This window comes from Bos grunniens, chromosome 19 (genome assembly GCF_055505025.1).
Source record: "Bos grunniens cultivar Pamir isolate PY7600 chromosome 19, Bosgru_T2T1.0, whole genome shotgun sequence".
Taxonomy (NCBI): domain Eukaryota; kingdom Metazoa; phylum Chordata; class Mammalia; order Artiodactyla; family Bovidae; genus Bos; species Bos grunniens.
The window spans coordinates 49,216,371-49,236,100 of record NC_141183.1 but is presented as its reverse complement, the minus strand read 5'-3'; the positions used below and the strand labels follow the sequence as shown (position 1 = coordinate 49,236,100).

Sequence of the window (19,730 nt, the reverse complement as noted above, 5' to 3'; positions counted from 1 at the left end):
CTTTCTCTGTGTGGGGTGTGTGTGCTTACTGAGATAAAATTTACCATTTTAAGGTGTACCACTCAGTGGTTTTGATATATTCACATTGTTGGGCAGCCATCTAGCTGTCATCTAGCTGTAGCTCATTTTCATCACCCTCAAAAGAGATCCCATACCATTATCCAACTCCCTGTTCTGAACTTCCCCCACCCCTGACAACCTCTAACCTACTTCCCATCTCTAAGCATTTTTCTATTCTAGATATTCCATATAAAGGAAGTCATTTAATAATGTGATCTTTTGTGTCTGGCTTCTTTCACTATTTTCAAGGTTCATTTAAGTTGTAGCATCTATCAGTACTCCACTCCTTTTCATGGTTGGATTATGTGGATCTACCAGATATGATTTATATATTCATCAGTTGATGGACACTTGGGGTATTTCTACTTTGTGGCTAGTATGAAGTTAATGCTACTACGAGCATTTGTGTGCAAATGTTTGTGTGAACATATTTTCAATTCTGTAGGGTAAAATTGCTAGGAGAGGACAAAAAATTGCTAGGAGAGGACAAAAAATTGCTAGGAGTGGACATAGTCACATAGCAAGTCTATGTTTAATTTTTTGAGGCACTGCCAAGCTGTTTTTCACAAAGCCTGCACCAATTTAACCGCAATCAACCAGCGAGAGTTCCGATTGCTCCCATATCCTTGCCAACACTTGACACCTGACGTTTGATTATAGCCATCATAGTGATTGTGAAGTGGTATCCCACTGTGGCTTCAATTCACATTTCCCCAGTGACTAATGATGTTGGACACTTTTTCATATGCTTAATGATCATTTGCATATGATGTATTCAAGAAATAGCTAGTCAAGTCCTCCTTTTGCAAAATAGAAGTATTTGTCCTTTTCTTGCTGAGTTGTAGGAATTCATGATATATTCTGAATATTAGACTGTTATTAGATATATGATTTGCAAAGATTTTCTCCTATTCTATGATTTGTCCTTTCATTTACTCAATAGTGTTCTTTAACGGAAAAAAAAGTCATTAATTTTATGAAGTGCAATTTCTTTACCTCTTTTGTTGCTTGTGTTTTGGGTGTCATTTCTAAGAAATCATTGCCCAATTCAAGGTCACAAAGATTCACACTGATGGTTCCTTCTAAGAGTTTTATAGTTTTAGCTCTTATAGTTAGGTCTTTGATCCATTTTGAGTGAATTTTTGTGTATGTAGGTATATACTATGTATGCATGCATTTATGGTTTGAGGTAGTAATCCAAATTTATTTTTTTGCATGTGGATGTCCGTTTGTCCCAGCATCATTTGTTGAAAAAAAAAAATCCCATTCTTTCCACATTGAATGGTCTTTGTCTGTGTGTGTGTGTTTAAATCCCAGCTAATTCTCTAGCACAGTAATGGTTAAACCACTTCTCTCCACTCTTTTCTGTACCTCTTTCACGCCACTTTCTATCAAACGTTTAATGTTGTGAATGACAGTCTGTTGAGAGCAAACTTTGATTTCCCACCCTGATTATTTCTGCCTTGCTGATGTGAAACCTGACTCATACCTCTATTTCCTCAAATATCGAGTCCCTGTTCTTTACATACAGTAGGTATTTTTTAAGGAATAAGTTGATGAATTAGAAACAAGGGAATGAATGAGTAAATAAACTATGAACGAATGAATGAATGGCTGAACGTTAACAAAGGGTTATGATCCCCAGCCTTCCTCCACAAATTGGCAACAGCTTATGAAATCCTAAAATGTCAGAGACATGCTGTCTCTGGGAGAATCTCTAGTCCAGCTCATCTGGACTCATCAGCGTCATCTGGAGCCCTCATTAAAATATACACGTATAGGATCAACCCTGGAGAACCTGAGTAATCAAGTCTGGACCAAGACCTACTCTCTGTAGTTCATTTGAAAGCTCCCAGATGATTCTGATCATCAGCCACATTTGAGAGTCACTCATCTAGTCCAACCTCTCTTTACTTGCTCAAGCCACACACCAGACAACCCCCATTTACAGACGATAACAGGGAAACTGAATGAGATTCATAGTGAGGGTGGCAGAAGCAGGTCAGCCACTGGCAGGACCCACAGTGAGAATCCTCTTGTAGGTGGTGATGTGCTTGTTGGTTGAGATGTTCTTTTGCCCAAGACTTTGAAGCAGCTTTGAGGATCTGTTTCCATCTTTAAACTCTATCTCTATGAGTATCAAGACTAAAATCCAATAAGTGCTTCTATCAGAAATAGTTTCTTTGTTGATGTATGGCAGAAACACAACATTGTAAAGCAATTAACCTTCAATTAAAAATAAATATTAAAAAAATAGTTTCTTGACCTCTGGGAGCTCAACTCTGTATTCAAGGTTAATTTCACTGAGTTGCGTAACACAAGGGACATGTGCGTTAATGGTAAATAACCCTGAATTCAGATCTGAATAACCCAGATCTTATTTACTGGAAGGGTCAGATGAGGTTCTATTGGAGCTCGTGTTTACACAGTGAAGTCCTAGATCAAAGTGTATCCTGAGTCTATTAGGACATGGTCATTCACAACATGAATAATCATGGTATTTAAGTGTCTCAACCCAGTCTTTTCTGATCGTGAAGGTGTCTGTGTGGGGCAGTGCCAAGAAGACCGGGACGGCACGGCAGGAGAGAAGTGCGTCAGCAATGGCTGTGGCCACGTGTGCTCACCAGCCCCGCAAGCAAGGCTGAGTGCCCTGCCCGAATTCCTCAGCTCCACAGGAATATGCCTGGTCCCGCCCAGCCTTCCAACTGCTCAACACACACACACCCGAATAGTTCAAACAGTTACCTTATACTAAGTTCTTTGAGTACTACCCACTACCCTGCATGCTAAGCCTCTTCATTCGTGTCCTACTCCATGCGATCCTATGCGCTGTAACCTGCCAGGCTCCTCTGTCCGTGGGATTCTCCAGGCAAGAATACTGGAGAGAGTTGCCATGCCTTACTAGTCCTCATTTTGCTATCTCTCCAGTACTTGGGTTAGCTGACAATCCATTCTTAGTAGATTCCTCAGGAAGTTCCCATGGGAACGATGTCCCGAGTCTTCTCCATCAGTCACTGCATTGCTTCCCACAGATTTCTGCACAGAGGCAGACACCTCACTGCTCTGGGGGAGTTTAGTGTTGTGTCTCCTTTCATCCACTCGTATTTTGGAGTTTGAGGGGGTACCTTATTCCGCAGTTTTGTCATCTATGTGTTTTAAATTTTGCTATTTTGATAGCTTTGTGTGTGTGTTTATGGGGAGACTTTAGAAAATTCAAAAATGTATGCAATCTACACAATTAAAACCATTTTTCCAGAATCTGACATTATTTTTGTTGAACAACTTCTTTTGCCTTTATGAAGTGTCTGCTTGATCCTTTTGCTCATTTTTCTGTTATGTTATCAGTTGGTGCTATTGATTTATAAGGAATTCTGGATGCAAGTTGTCTGTTTTATGCTTGGATTATAAACAGTTTCTACTAATGTGGCTTTCTTTTCACTCTCTTAATGCTGTCATTCAATGAAGAAACATTCCTAATTTTAATGAGATTCCATCTGCCTATCTGTTTTAATGGTCAGTAATACTTCTGTGATGTTTAAGAAATACTTGCCTATCCCAAGATCATAAAGCTGTTACAGTATCTTCTAGAAGCTTTATTGCTTTACCTTTTAATTAGGTCTATAACTTATTTGGAACAGATTTTGTTGTGTGGTATGAGGTAAGAGACAAGATTCCTTTAAAAAAAAAATATATATATATATACACATATATATAAACAATCCAGTTAACCCAATTGCATTTCAGTTCTGCAGCTTTGCTTAAAATTATCTTATTTTCTTGATTATTGTTGGTTTAGGGGAAACCATATAAACTTTTAGAATAAGCTTACCCATTTTTGTGAAAAATTCTTCTATGATTTTGACTGGGATAGTACTAACTTTATTGGGGTGGGAGAAATGATATGTTTATAACACAATCTTTTCATCCATAAACATGGCGTCTCTCTCCACTTATAAGATAGCTAATTTTTTTTTTCTTAGTAGTATCACATACATTTCTGCACATAATTGGTTAGATTTATTTTTTGAATGTTATTGTAAAGGCATTTAAATTATTTATTTTCGAACTCAAGACTTCAACGCTTTTAACTGCATCTTTCCTCTTGTCAGGCACCTGTGTGAATGAGTGCAGAGAAGACAGGGACTGCGGGGCAGAAAGAGAATGCCTCCAAGTGGGCTGCCAGCACGTCTGCCTGCCTCTAGCTACAGCAGGTGAGTCCTGACTTTCTCCACCACCGTCTGTCCTGCGAGAGTTAGGAGCTTGGGGTTATCTAAAGTTGCACAACTGTGTGGTCGCCCAGAGAAACACTGGAATGCCTGAGGTGTCTCTCTGTTCTTGCCCTTTGAGCAAAAGACTGGTCACTGCACCCTTTCTCCCTACATTGTGAAGTCTGGGAATGCTGAAAAAAAAAATCTCATTTAATTTTGCACAAGGAATGTTTACTTACTACAGAAAAGTCAGTAAGTACGGGACAAATTGATGGCAAGATGTGCCTATAATCATATTACTGGGAGATAAACATAGTTATGTGTATGCTTATATCCTTCCACATATATATTCTGAGGGTAAGGCCTTTGCACCACAATGAAGATCCCACATGCTGCAATTACCAACAGACGCAGCCAGGAAGAAAAAAAGAAGGGAAGGAAGGAAAGAAGATTTTTTTAAAAGAGCAAGAGAAGAACTGGATGGGAGTTGGAAAACTAAGAATGGGTGGAATAGAAGCCCTAGGAAAGAGAATAGCATATGCAAAGGGCTGAGGCAAAAATGAGGGTCAGACATTTGAGATGAGAAAAGAAGATTGGTGTGGCTGGAGCTTCAAAACAAGGGAGCAGGCTGAGCCTCAGGAGACAGGCAGGGATCCAATTATGGGGCATTTGGCAGGACATGCTACAAAGATTTTGGATTTTATTCTGGGTATGATGGGAAGCTTTAGAGGGTTTTCAGATGGCTGCAGTGGAGAATGGAAGGGATGCGGGACGAATGGAAGTGGAGAGACCTAGTGAAGCGTATTGTGGTCATCAGGGCAGGAGATAAGGACAATTTCTATTGGCGTGAGTTTTTTCATGTCTGCAGGTAAAATTTGTGTGTAGGAATCTATTGCAGTTACTTCAATTTTTAAATGAATATTCAGTAAAGCAACAAATTAAAAATACAGCTTACCAGTGGATAAAGAAGATGTGGTACATATATACAACAGAATATTACTCAGTCATAAAAATGAATGAAATGATACCATTTGCACCAACATAGATGGACCCAAAGTCTGTCATACCGAGTGAAGTAAGTCAGACACAGAATCAGAAACATCATATGGCATCCCTTAGATGTGAGATCTAAAAAGACATGATGCAAATGAGCCTATTTACAAAACAGAAATTGCCTCACAGACTGAGAGAATGAACTTACAGCTTCTGGGTGGAAGGGGGAAAGGGATAGTTAGGGAGTTTGGGATGAATAGGTACATACTGCTATATTTTAAAAGGGTAACCAACAAGGACCTATGGTATAGCACAGGGAATTGTGCTCAATGTATGTGGCAAGCTGGATGGGAGGGAGGGGAGTTTGGAGGAGAATGGATACATGTGTTTGTATACATATGGCTGAGTCCCTTTGCTGACCTCCTAAAACTATCACAACATGGTCAATGGGCTATACTTCAATATAAAATAAAAAGTTTTTAAAAAGGAAGAAAAAATATAGCTTCCCATGTTTCACCCATCTTAGCCTACTTATAGCAAAATTTAAGAAGTCCTTAATGAGTGCTTAATCAAGTAGAACAGATCAGTCTTAAACAATCAGTCCCATTTAAATTTTTGTGGATTAAACTTTGATAAACAATTTAAGCTGCTTTAATTAATTTATTCAATTTTAAAAAGTACTTTCCACACCCGATCTAACACTCAGAACCTTCCAAAGTACTGCACTCCTGTAATAACAAATTAAACTTATGATTATAGAAAAATCAAGCTGTGTTAAACATGTCAATGTTCTCTATTAACTTAGCCAAGTTCTCTTACATCTCTCAACTCAAAAATAACAAGCAAAAAATAAATTGTTTAATTACACATTTTATATTAGAATTACAAGGATAATCTGTTATATACCCTAAGAGGCCATTAAAAAATGTAAGTGCTCTAAGTTCAAAATTATATACATGATTCCAGTGATTGCAAATTTATGGCAATTCCCTGGTGGTTCAGTAGTTAGGGCTCAGCGTTTTCATTGCAGAGAGCCTGGGTTCAATCCCTGGTTGGGGAACTAAGATCCAGCAACCAGTATAGAGCTGCCAAAACAACCCAAAACCTTTTAATTAATCTCTGCATCTGAATATTAATATTTTGGACCTGATTTATATATTTTTAAAATTAATTAATTAATTGTTTATTAACTTATTTGGCTGACTTGAGTCTTAGTTGGTCCACAGGATCTTCCTTGTATCAGACGGGATCTTTCCTTCAGCGCACAGACTCTAGTTGGGTCATGCGGGCTTAGTTGTTCCAAGGCATGTGGAATCTTAGCTTGCCACCCAGGGATCGAACCTGCGTTCCCTGCATTACAAGGTGGATTCTTAACCACTGGACCATCAGGGAAGTCCCCACATCTTTCTAGGTTTAATTACCACCTTTGTGAGGCTTACCCACTAAGGTGCAGTGTTACTGTCTTACACAAATTGAGATTACTGGGCCAATTTTATACGGTCTCCACCATTTCATCATCCCAGCACTGGAGGATGCTTAATAGACAGAAGCCAGCACCTCCACTGAGGGTGTAGCAAACATTCCTAACGGCCATGCTAGACTTTTCTCCTGTCTTTAGCTCTTTCAGGACTTCCCTGGTGGCTCAGATGGTTAAGCGTCTGTCTACAATGTGGGAGACCTGGGTTTGATCCCTGGGTCTGGAAGATCCCCTGGAGAAGGAAATGGCAATCCACTCTAGTACTATTGCCTGGAAAATCCCATGGACAGAGGAGCCTGGTAGGCTACAGTCCACAGGGTCACAAAGAGTTGGACATGACTGAGTGACTTCATTTCACTTTACTTAGCTGTTTCAGGACATTCATTACCCTCCCCTCTGGCACTAAGGACACTTTAAGCCAATCCACCAGCCCTGTAGATCCTTCTGTAATTCTCTGTGCTCTGTGTGGGTGGAATCTTGCATCTCCTTCTAAGGTTACAGCTGACGCCCTGCAGCAATTTCTTCCCACATAATTCAGTTCTGAATGCCTGCGGTCTTCCTGGTGCTCCGCCTTGACTCCGGGTGCCTGGTAGGATTCTGCGCACCGGCCAAGCTCTCACCCGCTTCTGAGGCACATCCTGAGGTCAGGCGGGTGAGAGCCTGGATGAGGGTGGTGGTGGAGAAGCCAAAGTGGCTGGAATTGAGAGAGATTTTGAGAGAGTTGACAGGATTTGTTGATAGACAGGATTTGCTGATAGATTGGATGGATGGATCAGGGAGAGTGTTTCAAGGGTGACTTCCTGTTTTCATCTTGAGCAGCTTGGAGGATGGAGGTTCCATTCCTGAGGAGGGGGGCTCAGAGAAGGAGCGCAGCCACGGTAGTTATAGCTCCACATTCAGGGGACGCTCGGTATCCACCCAGCCCCCCGCAGGCCTGAGCACCCCAGTAACCCAGGAGGAGAGCCGACCTGCCTGGCAGCGGGGTGAACACCACGGTATGCCACTTGTAGAGCCTGTTGTGCAGAGGGCGTCAGTGGCCCCTGCTGTGCCCACCTCCTCCCTACCCTTCGCCCCTGCACTCCCGCCCGTCCTTCCCGGAGACCCCAGGTCTCCCCACCTCCTCACTCATTCTAGTCTCTTTGCCTTTGAGATTTGAGCTTCCATCCCATTTTAGTGTGGATGGAGGTGCAGAGAACTGGTTTTCTGATGGGATTTGTGTGAGCCCAAGAGCACAGGGGTGCTGAGGACTGGAGTTTGGAAGAGGAGGGGGCCGTCCAGTGAGGAAATGGCCTTGGCCAGGGCAGCCGTGGGCTCCGAGGACAGACTGTGCTCTTTTCCTGATTTTGCCCCTGACAGTAGGTGGTCGTCCGCTCCCCACCACTAAACTCACGGATGGACAGAGACCTCTGACCTCTGGGGTCGAAGAGCATCCTTCTTCCATGGGAGTTTAGGGTCGAGGCCGACAGACATGGCATGCCTTCCCCAAGGACTGAGTTGGAGGGCGTCTGCTGGGCCACACTGGTGTCCCTGAGGCCCTTCTGCAGTCTGTGTCCAGTGACACACGGCCAGACTGGCATCAGCCTCTGCCTCCTGCCTGCCTCCCTTTCCTCCTCACGCCCACAGAGCACTGCCCTGTACCTGCCTCTGTCTTTAGTTGAGGAGGTGGTGAGGATGGCCACATTTCCAAGATCACTTTTACCCCAGGTGTCAAGGATAAGGGTCAGGCGGCATCTAAAGAGACTGTAGGACTTCAGTGTTGGGGTGCATGTGTTGGGGACGGAGCACGGATTTGAGGGGAGAGCACAGATTTGATGAGTGAGCACAAGGGGGCGCTATTTATAGGCGGTCGAGGAGGGCCCAGAGAAGTAAATGTTTTGAATGGCAGAGACCTGGGGAAGAGCTTTCTAGGAAGGGTGAGCCGCTCTGCCCACTTGGACGAGGGAGTGACCAGGTGCGTTTGCTGTGCACCTGAGCTCTGCACATGCAGACAGAGGGTCTCCCCACGGTCGTCTGCATTCACACTGTCCGCCTTGTCTAAGCACCCTGACTGGGGTTACTGTTCGTCCTCCTCCTGGTCCTAACTACGCCTCCATCATCCCACTATTTACATCTACTCCTATTGAAATGTTTACAAGCCCCGGATACGCAGTAAATACCATAGAAGTGTCTGTAAAATCAAAGAAATGACCAGGCTGTCTGTGAGAGAACCAATTTAAGCCACCAGTCCCTTTCTGCAGCACGGATTTATTTCAAGACCTGAGCGCCTGCAAGGGGACGACAGATGCTGTCTGGGGGCCACAGTCTCCTCTGGCCCCAGAAGGCGAAGCTTCACGGCAAAGCTTCGGGAGAGCGCAGACCATGAGAGCAGGAGCACGGAAACGCGAGCATGGGCTTTCATTCGGGCCAGGACTCGCCCAGGGCCCATCTGGGGTGAGGGAGCTGGTTGGGGAGGGGAGGTGGCTCTGTGGCTTCTTCTCATGGTCCCTCGACTGTGAAGGTCCCACTGTTCCCAGCTCACTTGGACGTTTGGTCCAGGTATTCGATGTACTTCTGCACCCAGGCCTGGCTTGGGTCGGCACAGATTGATCGCCCACTTCTGGTCTGGAAGCTGAGGAGCAAGAAGGAGAAGATGAGAAACGGAGAGTCAGCAGGCAAAGAAGAGTCCGTCCCACCACCCCAGCCTCTCCCCCGACCCCCACCAGCAGCTGCCTCCTGTGTCACCCCCACCCCACCCCACTCTTGTCACTGTTCCTAGAGAGTCCTGTCCCCCTTCCCTCTCCCAGCCCTACTGGTTCTTGAGATTGCACCCTTTCCATTGTACTTACATGATCCCTGGCTGGGGGCACTGGTCCTTCAATAATTTTCCACACGAGAGAGTGGGATTGCCATTGACATGTAGGAGAAACAGCAGGTATCAGCTGGTTCTGCCACACCTAGGGCTGTAAGATGCTGGAAACTTCTCCATGAGAAAGCTTAGACCTCTATATGCACCCCCACAGCCCCTGAGGAGGGGAGCAGGAGTGTACGGCGGGAAACATGAGACAGGAGCATCTGGCAGGAAATGTTATGATCTTTCTCCTCCCCACCCCACCCCCTTTTAAAACATCTTCTGGCTGCACTCCCAGGCATGTGGGATCTTAGTTCCACAGCCAGGGGGGGAACCAGTGGCTCTGGCAAGACAGAGTCTTAACCACTGGACCACCAGGGAAGCCCCCTCCCAGCCCTTAAATTGTTCTCCTCTGAGACATCTCCTCCCTCCCACTGCCAGCCCCTCCCAGCCTCATCTCCCAGACCCTTTCCAGGGCTGGGATGAGACTCTGTGGTCCTAGTGTTTCAAATTTCTGATTGTCCTCAGGATTCAGAAATAAGAAATCAGAATTCCTAGAAAATCTCAAATCATAAATTATTTCATATTTGTCTTTTTTAAAAAATTAAGATATAAGTGGATGTATAACATTGTATTTATTTTAGGTGTACTGTATGCTTAAATTTAAAATTTTTTAACTTTATTTGAAATTACTTTATTTAAACTTTATTTTATTTTGAAGTATAGTTTATTTACAATGTTGTGTTAGTTTGTATATTTTTTGCAGCACTTTATTCTCAGTTTTTAAAAATAATGTAACTATATAGTAAACAATGGATCATTTTTTGCTGATAGGGTTTTTTTTTTTAAGTTTCAGAGGTTTTCTGTAAAAATAAATAAATCCAAGGTAATAATAAATGATGTTTCTATATATAGTGACAAGATGATAGACTTGGTAACACATTGAATGTTCTCTAGCAAATAGAGACAGTTGATAATAGAAAACATGAAGGGAGGGTTCATTAACACAAAGTAAAGGGTTAATGAAAATCATTTAAAAATTGAAAAAAGTGCTTTAACTATTTGATATTTAAAAGATTTAAAATTTGTCATTCAAAAGTAAAAATTTTAAACATAGGAAGCATTGAGACTTCTCTGGTGATTCAGTGGTTAAGATGCCACACTGCCAATGAGGCCCAGGTTCGATCCCTAGTCAAGGAACTAGATCCCACATGCTGAAATGAAGACCTACTGCAGCCAAATAAATACAGCAAACAAAAAACCCTAAACAAACAAAATAAAACACAGGAAACGTTAGGTGCAAGCTATTTGCAGTCTTTACTTACCTTTGTTTAGCTTCAAATATTTCAGACATAGAACATTTTTTCCATATTGGGTTAGCCAAATTGTTGAAAGAATGTCTAAATGCATTTTCAAGTTGGAGTTTGAATACTAAATGCTTCATATAATCTAATTTTCTATTTTAACGATGGACATGTCTGCTTGTCCTGAATTTAGTTTCTCCTTTCAAATTGGTGTTGCTTTGGCAAATTTAAATTTTACAGAAAAGTTAGCCAATGTTTCTGCTGTCACGTCCTAGTATTCTGTGACATTTACACATTGACTCTGTGTATTTCTTCTGTCAAAGCATTTATAAAGAACTATCATACCACCTTCAGCAATTATTCAAACCCTGGGCAATTGAACGTTATGGGCAATGTCAGTGAACATTATTATTCAAATAACATAATATCCACATCTCTGAGCAAGAATCACAGCTGGAGTTGCCCAGTTAAGGACATAATTTGCTTCTCCCAACTTGTTCTTTCTTGAAACACCACTTCTATGATTGTGAAAGTATATGAGTTTTACAAACTCATTAGCATTTCTTAGCTTTGAACTCACACTTTTACCAGTGCAATGGTCTCAAGCTACCGGATGGGGATGACCTCTCCCCTAACTGCTCCCAGTCGCTCCACATGCTGATCTTAGCCTTGAACCTTGAATCTTAACTTACCGCTTTTGTTCTTGATGTCAGCAAATTCCTTTAAGTCAGTAACATCTCTCTGTTGAGTGTCATGCGAATTCTATCAGAAAATTAGAATACTTTTTCCCATTTTCCCAATTGCTCTACTGAGTTTTGGGGGGACTTATAATTTAGAAAAAAGCATATAATTTCCTGAGAAATATAATTTCCCACATGAAGGTGTTAGTGGATGCCTAGGGTGGGCCACAGCAGGGCGGAACTGTTCCCCTGCATCTGAGAGGACCCTCCTTTACAGGTCTGGCAGTGGCGGGGACTGTTAAAAGTGGGAGGTTTGCTCGGCTCAGAGGAGCAGGGCCTTGGCTAGGAGGCAGGAAAGCTCCATTAGTCCTTGTTTCTTCTCCTGAAAGCTCTGTCACTCCAGGCAGGACACCTACCCTTTTTGAACCTTTGTCCTTAAAATGGCAAATAGTAGCCTTAGGGCAATTACTGTGCAAACTGGTATTTATACTGATGATTGTTTTGTGCAATAAAGGCCTTATTATCCCCAAGGAACAGATGAGGAAGCTGTGGGTCAGGAAAACTAGACAAGACACAGAAGGTCACAAGCTGGCCAGAGCAGAGTTTCCAGACCCAGGCTCCCAGAGGGAGAGATGATCTGCTTCTGCCCCCAGTGCATTCCAGCGTGTTGCCTGAGCGAGTGGCACAGAGTCATCTTTTTATGTATATATGGGATAGGTCCTCTCTCATGCTGCTGGGCAGAGCAGCTGCAGCTCCAGGTTGGGCATGGGGTCACCAGGTCAACACTGGCGCACTTACCACCACTCTGTACCCAGACAACCATTCTGTGGGTCATTTTCAGTACAGTGTTCAAAAACATTACCTGTGTTAGACAGCATTCCATCATAAAATAGGCCTGTGTTGGATGATGTTCCCTGACTGTCGGCTAAGGTGAGTTCTGAGTGCCTTTGAGATGGGCGAGGCTAAGCTACGGTGCTGGGAGGTTAGGTGCATTATATGCATTTTCAAATTCCGGTATTTTCCATTTCCGGTGCGTTTATTGGGAGATAACCCCCTCGTGAGTCGACGAACATGTGCGCTGAGACTCCACTACAGGCCTGGTGCCTGGCTTAGTTCCTGAGGTGGCTCATCTCCCTTCCTCACAACCACCCTTTGAGAAGTTATCACTGATCCCATTTGCAGATGAGAAGTCATATGACAATAACTGAAATTATTGGAAAGCAGTGAAAAGCTCTTTCGCAGTCAAAATTCCTGGAAAATAGCTGTCAAATATGCCATTTGACATAGTAGGGTGTCAAATGATAGTCCTTGCGTGGAGTGTTGTTCAGTCTTCGATTTTGGTTGACATTCATCTCAGGAGAGTTGTTTCCTGGGAAGCCTCCTCCCAGGTCCCTCTGTGCCGCCTTCTCCCCTGGCTCCAGCCCCCTGCAGAGGGCCAAGCAGGCCTGTTGAGGGCAGTGAGCTGGGGATCAGGACACTGGGGTTTAGCCCTGCCTGCTCTTCCTGTAGCACAGGTATTTACCGAGAGCTCCTACATGGCTCTGTGCTGTGTACACACTGGACAGGTCTTGCAGGGAGAGGAGGGAAGCTGACCCGCGTGTCTCAGGCTCAAAGTCCCCTGAGACCACGCAGACCACAGCTGGGTGTGGCAGGCAGTGGGGACCCTGAGGCCTGGGCAGCGCCCCCTGTCTAAGGGGACAGCACCTCCACTTCAGTCCCATTTGGAGGTGAGCTTGTGGAAACTTGGGCTCATGTCTGCTTGGTCTTCCGTATTTGTGAAAGAAATGGGCAATAGGGATTTTTAATGTTACCAGTTTTTCAATGTTGGCAACCATCCAAAGATGGTCAAACGAACAGAGCGTGATCCTTTGTGGGTTCCTCTCGCCCAGACTCTGCTCCTGCCTGGAGGCAGCTGAGCAGACACCTGGAGGGCTCTGGGTCAGCTTCTCGAGGCTGGGGACCAAAGGCCAGGAAGGCTGTTTTCAGAGGCAGGTTTTCCCCACCCCAGGGGAGGGAGAAGTGAGCCTTAACCAGAAATAGGGAGACACCCTAGGGAAAGATGCTGTTTTGCAGGAACCCCAGACCATGTTTTCTAGACCACCCACAGCTCCTCACTGCAGCCCTGCACCCTGCCCACCCCCACCTTCAGTCTCCAGCCCCTGTGTTCTCTTTGTTCAGAGCAGTGAGAGTAGCAGGTCTCACCTTAATTAGCCTCCAAGTGCAGGACGGCAAGAGTGAGGAGGAAGGCCAGGGTGGCCAGGCTGAACCTCATCGTTCTGGGTGCTGACCAGCGACAGGAACAAGGCTGGGCTGAGGACTACTGGATTTTCTGGCTCCTTGAAAGCTGGGCTCTGAGCCTCCTTTATTTGCTGCTCAGGAAGTCAAAACATACAAAAATTTGAGATTGCATGGCAGTTTTGATTCCTTGGAGTTGTAATCAATGCTGCTGTGCAGTGCATGTGCTCTGTGACCCCGTGGACTGTAGCCCATCAGGCTTCTCTGTCCATGGAATCTTCCAGGCAAGAATACTGGAGTGGGTTGCCATTTCCTCAACCAGGGGATCTTCCTGATCCAGGGATTGAACCATCTCTTATGTCTCCTGAACTGGCAGGCGGATTTTTTTCTTTTTCTTTTTAATATAAATTTATTTATTTTAATTGGAAGCTAATTACTTTACAATATTGTAGTGGTTTTGCCATACAGTGACATGAATACCAACAATGAGAAAACAGAAAGAGAAATTAAGGAAACAATCCCATTCACCACTGCAACAAAAAGAATAAAATACTTAGGAATATATCTACCTAAAGAAACAAAAGACCTATGTATAGAAAACTATAAAACACTGATAAAAGAAATCAAAGAGGACACAAACAGATGGAGAAATATACCATGTTCATGGATTGGAAGAATCAATATAGTAAAAATGAGTATACTACCCAAAGCAATCTATAGATTCAATGCAATCCCTATCAAGCTACCAATGGTATTTTTCACAGAACTAGAACAAATAATTTCACAATTTGTATGGAAATACAAAAAACCTTGAATAGCCAAAGCAATCTTGAGAAAGAAAAACGAAACTGGAGGAATCAACCTGCCTGACTTCAGGCTCTACTACAAAGCTACAGTCATCAAGACAGTATGGTACTGTCTTGATGTACCATACTGATAGATCTTGATAGATCAATGGAACAAAATAGAAAGCTGAGAGATAAATCCATGCACCTATGGACACCTTATCTTCGACAAAGGAGGCAAGAATATACAATGGAGGAAAGACAATCTCTTTAACATGTCAAACTGTCAAACTGGGAAAACTGGTCAACCACTTGTAAAAGAAAGAAAACAGGCAGATTATTTACCAACTGTGCCACCTGGGAAGCCCTGTGACCAATGGCATACCTAAAATATGAGAACTCAGTCAATTTAGACAAAGAAAAGAGGAAGGCAGAGAGTGACCCTGGCTTTCACATTTGGCTGAAGTCTTGAGGGTGGTGGTCAAGGAGGCCCGGAGACCAGGAACTGTGTCAGAAACAGCCCTCCCTCTCCCGGTCTCCCCTGGGACCCTGGTTAAGCCCCTTCAGTGAGCCTGACCTCAGGTGTGGACCATGAGCTTAGAGGCCGGGTGACTGTCTCAGGATCAGCAGCTCCAGCCCAATGCTGGAGACAGATGTTGGGGTGAATGCAGGGTTCATCCCGAGCACAAGGTCCAGGCCTGATGGGGGCTGGTGGGGAGCAGGGTCCAGGGGGTTCCTGGGATGGCTGGGCCTCACCAGCCAGGGTGGACTGGAAACCTTCACCTACATGGAACAGAAGGGCCCTCCCCCCTGCCCAGCCCAGGGAGCTTCATCAGACCCTTAGCTACCCAGGCAGGGGCCCAGGCTCTCTGCTCAGCCAGGCCAGCCTCCAGGACAAGACTGAGGGACAGTTTCTTCTGGACTGAGCTGGAGGACCCAGAGGCAGGGCAGTGTTGTCCACAGAATACAATTGTTGTCTTGTCACCCTAAGTGTGTGCTGCAGGGGCCATGCTCAGGATGCCAGGATGATTTAGTGACCGAGATGGAAGGTGCCAACCATCCTGGGTGCCTGGGACCAAGGAGGTTCCTGGGATGTGGGGCTTTCAATGCTAACACAGGGATGATTGCTTATCCTGCTAGGAGGTCAGGCAGGGGTGACTGTCCCCACCTCCAATCCCACCAAATTCAGATCAGGCACCTGTGTGGTTTTTTTTCCCATTTCTTTTCATTGTGATTACAATACATGTAATGTAGAATTTGCCATCATAAACATTTCTAAGGGTACAGTTCAGTGGTGTACATTCAGTGGTGTTAAGTACATTCATACGTTGTGCAGCCTACCCCCATCCATTCACAGAACTTTTTTCATCTTGCAAAACAGAAACTCTATTCCATTCAACAGTGACTTCTCATTCTCCCTCCGCAAGCCACTGGCAATCACTATTCTACTTTCTGTTTCCATGAATTTGACTATTCTAGGTATCTCACACATGAGTGGAATCATACAGAGTTAGTCTCTTGGTGACTGGCTTTTTTTCTCTTAGTACAGTGTCTTCAAGGTGGTCCATTTTGGAGCACATGTCAGAATTTCCTTTCTAAGCCTGAATATTACTGCACTGTCTATATACCATGTTTTGCATGTCCATCCATCTGTTCATGGACACGGGATGCTTCCAAATTTTAACTATTGTAAATAAATATTGCTATGAATGTGGCCATACAAATATCTCTTTAATATCCTGTTTTCAATTTTTTTTAATTTTGAATTTATTCATTTTTTAATTGAAGGATAATTGCTTTACAGAACTGTGTTGGTTTCTGCCAAACATCAACATGAATCAGCCATAGGTATACATATGTCCCCTCCCTCTTGACCCTCTCTCCCACCATCCTCCCCATCCCACCCCTCTAGGTTGTTACAGAGCCCTGGTTTGAGTTCCCTGAGTCATACAGCAAATTCTCACTGGCTATCTATTTTACATATGGTAATGTAAGTTTCCATGTTACTCTCTCCATACATCCCACTCTCTCCTTCTTCCCCCTGTTTTCAATTTTTTTAGCCTATACACCCAGAACTGGGACTGTTGGGTCATATGGTAAATGCATTTTAAATTTTTTCAGGAACTACCACACTGTTCGACAGGCATGGCATCATTTTATATCCCCATCAACATTGTACAAGAGTTCCAATTCCTCCACATTCTCACTAACATTTGTTATTTTCTGTATCTTTGAGAGTAGCCATACTAATGGTGTGGGGTGATATCTCGTGGTGTTAAGTATCTGTGTTTTTATCAGTTTTACATAGTAAGGTTCCAGTTTGTTTGCAAAGAAAATGTCCCCTACTAATAGGAAAAAAGTCAACCCCCTGTTCTTATGCAAAGAGCAGGAACTTTTGATCTAGTCAGAGGCATTGTTTCAAGCCCAGGAATTCACCACTTACAAGCTATGGGACCTTTTGGGTAATTTTGTTAAGCTTTTAGAGATTTGCATGCTTACTGAAAGGTGTTTGTGTTACCGACAGTGAGGTCCAGCTGCTCACCACTCAAAAGCCAATGAAGAGGCCAGGTTGGTGAAAAGCAAAATTTGCTTTGTTTCGGATGCCAGCAACCAGCAAGAATGGATGTCTGTTCAAAGGCCACCTCCCCACCACTGACAATCAGTGAACAAGAGCTTTTATAGACAGAGGAAGGCAGATACATGCAGAAATAGCACAGGCAGCTTCGACAGTCATTTTGAAATTGTCCTCAGGGGTCTGACCTGCATCATCTTGATTATTTTACATACTGTTAATCTTCAGTTCCAGGGTTGAGTCTGGTTCTCAGAATTGTGGCAGCTTATGTCACAGCTACAGTCTGGTCATCACGTAGGTCACGTCTTCCACCTCGTGAGAGTTTCAGCATCTATTAATAAAAGACAACTCACAGGATATGGATCATAATATTATCTATGGCCCTTGAGAAGGAGCTAAAGGTCCTTGACTATGCTTAATGAACACACTATTATTACATAGTCTCCTGTGACTGTTTTCCTTTGTTTCTGCATGCTCTTACTTCTTTAAACTTATTCTTTGGCAAAAGTTTTTCCACAGACAAATGGCAGGTAGAAGATATGGGGGACAAGAACCATAGGTCCTACCCCATTGCATATGTACCCTAACAATCTAAGTGAGTGAAATTTTCCTTATGTGCCCATATTGAGACCTTCCTTAGGGCTGAGGTTCATTCATTCAGTAGTTTTTTTTTTTTTTAATGTTACTTTATTTTTAATTTTTAAAATTATTTTCTAATTTAATTTTTTTAACCTATGTTTATTGAACTGCTACTGTGTTCCAGGCACTTTCTAGAACTTGAGGATACAGCAGCAGACAAGAAAAGCAAGGCTTTTGCTCTTCAGGTGGTCAAATTCCAGAGGGGAATCAGACAAGCAACGGAGAGGGAGATGGAGGTATAAGCTAGGAAGAGAATGAGCCAAGGTGTTGCGATGGAGCCTGAAGGTTGAGTGAAGGTTACTTAGTAAGCCAGTTAGGGGAACCTCTTCAGGGGGGCTGTCGTTTCAGCTGGGACTGGCTTGTTGAGGAGGAGCTGGGCTTGCAAAGATCAGGGGAGGTTTGTCCTGGGAGTGGGAACAGCAAGGCCAAGACTTAGAGGTGGAAATAGGTTTGGGACATTTGAGGAATAGGCGAGCAGGTGACTGAAGAGAAGGGAGGTGAGGGCCATTGTCCAGGTCCTTTCTGTCTGGTCACTCAACAGTTTACTTTCCCTTTCGTCCATGTGGGCCCTGAAGGTAGCTGCATCCTGGAGAACAAGTGGGTGGATGTAACAAGAGCTCTTGTCAGTTGCTTTAAGGGAAAACAGGAAGAGAAGACCGTGGATTCCTCCCCCTGAGACTTCAGTCTCCCCCCTGTAGGTGGATGGAGAGGGTCTGAGCTGCCTGATTTCTCCCAGCAAACCAGAGCCCAGCGGGGAGCAGGGCCTCTCCCGGTTCTTTTTAAGTTCAGAGAGATGGAGGTGCATGTAGTGGATGCCTCTGATGGCTGTCTTTGTCCTCCCTGCTGACTGTGGGCTCCTGGGTGTGCACCAGGAAGGGGCAGGTGGCCGACACTGGCCTTTGTCCCTTGGTAAGCAGAGCATCAGATGTGGGGGAGGTGGGGGACGCACGTGGGCAGGAGGAGGGGAGAAGCTGATTCATTCACCTCATCGCTTGCGTCCCTGTGCCAACTTCTGGATGCTTGAATCTAAGTTCCTGGTAACACTCAGGTATCTGCCTTCCGTGCTTTTGTAAGCAGCATGCATGCGTATCCTCAAGCTTTATTCTTGCATAACTGACCCTACTTATCTACTTAAAAAAGAAGAGTTGGAGTAAGAGAGGGGTCTTGAGGAGGATTAAGGCTCCAAGAGATTTGAAGTAGGGGGTAAAGTTGCTGTTTTTGTTTTTACACTAGCACAAAGGATAATATGCCAGCCCACAATAGACTGTACGTGAGTTTCCTGAACTTTACTGTTTTTCCAGCTGGTTCTGGGTTACTTTTGTTAAATGCTAGAGATCAGAGCCTTTGTTCACAACTTTTTCCAGCTCACATTTCCTCAGATGTCCACTGCTGCCAGAGATGGAAGTGGAGTTAGTCCGGTTTCACTTGCCCTAGCTTCACCCATGCTGACTTTCAGTGAACACTTCCTTTTCAAAGTGCCAACAAAGGATTTCTCACCAAGAATTGCTTAGACATAGAATCTTGCCCTTAACGAGATGGGGTGGATGATCCCTCTCAAGTTCATGGAATCCATCTTCTTTACTATTCCTTTTTTGGAAAGTCAAAAAAGCATTGAAGACGGGAACTGGGGGTGACTGGAGGGGAATATTTTAATCACAGTGTTGGTGTCATGGTGTCAGTTGCACAACCCAGGGCTGTCAACACCCTTTGGTTAACAGAGGGATGTTCAGAGTATCTGCATGAATATCTCAGTTTCTCCATTGGTTGGAAATACTTCTGATGAAATTGCTTGTTCTTTGAGGTCTTTCTGAAGAAATGATTTCCTAGTTAGAGGGTGGCCAGGAGCTGGTATTGCAGCAGGCTTCCTTCCAGAACAGATAGATCTGTGAAGTGTGTGCTAACTGCTGCTCCCCACAGAGCAGAAGGTGCTGATGTTCTTTCACAACTGAT

At 44.1% G+C, this 19,730-nt stretch overlaps 1 protein-coding gene across 1 annotated transcript in view; it reads left to right on the top strand.

The window, feature by feature from the left end:
• LOC147352596 (C-C motif chemokine 3-like) overlaps positions 1-19,730 on the top strand; it is a 36,809-nt gene that overhangs the window by 2,501 nt on the left and 14,578 nt on the right. Inside the window, exon 2 of the mRNA XM_086360347.1 lies at positions 4,170-4,271. Within this exon, the coding sequence (XP_086216473.1) occupies positions 4,170-4,271 (102 nt within the window). The remainder of the gene's footprint in view (positions 1-4,169; positions 4,272-19,730) is intronic.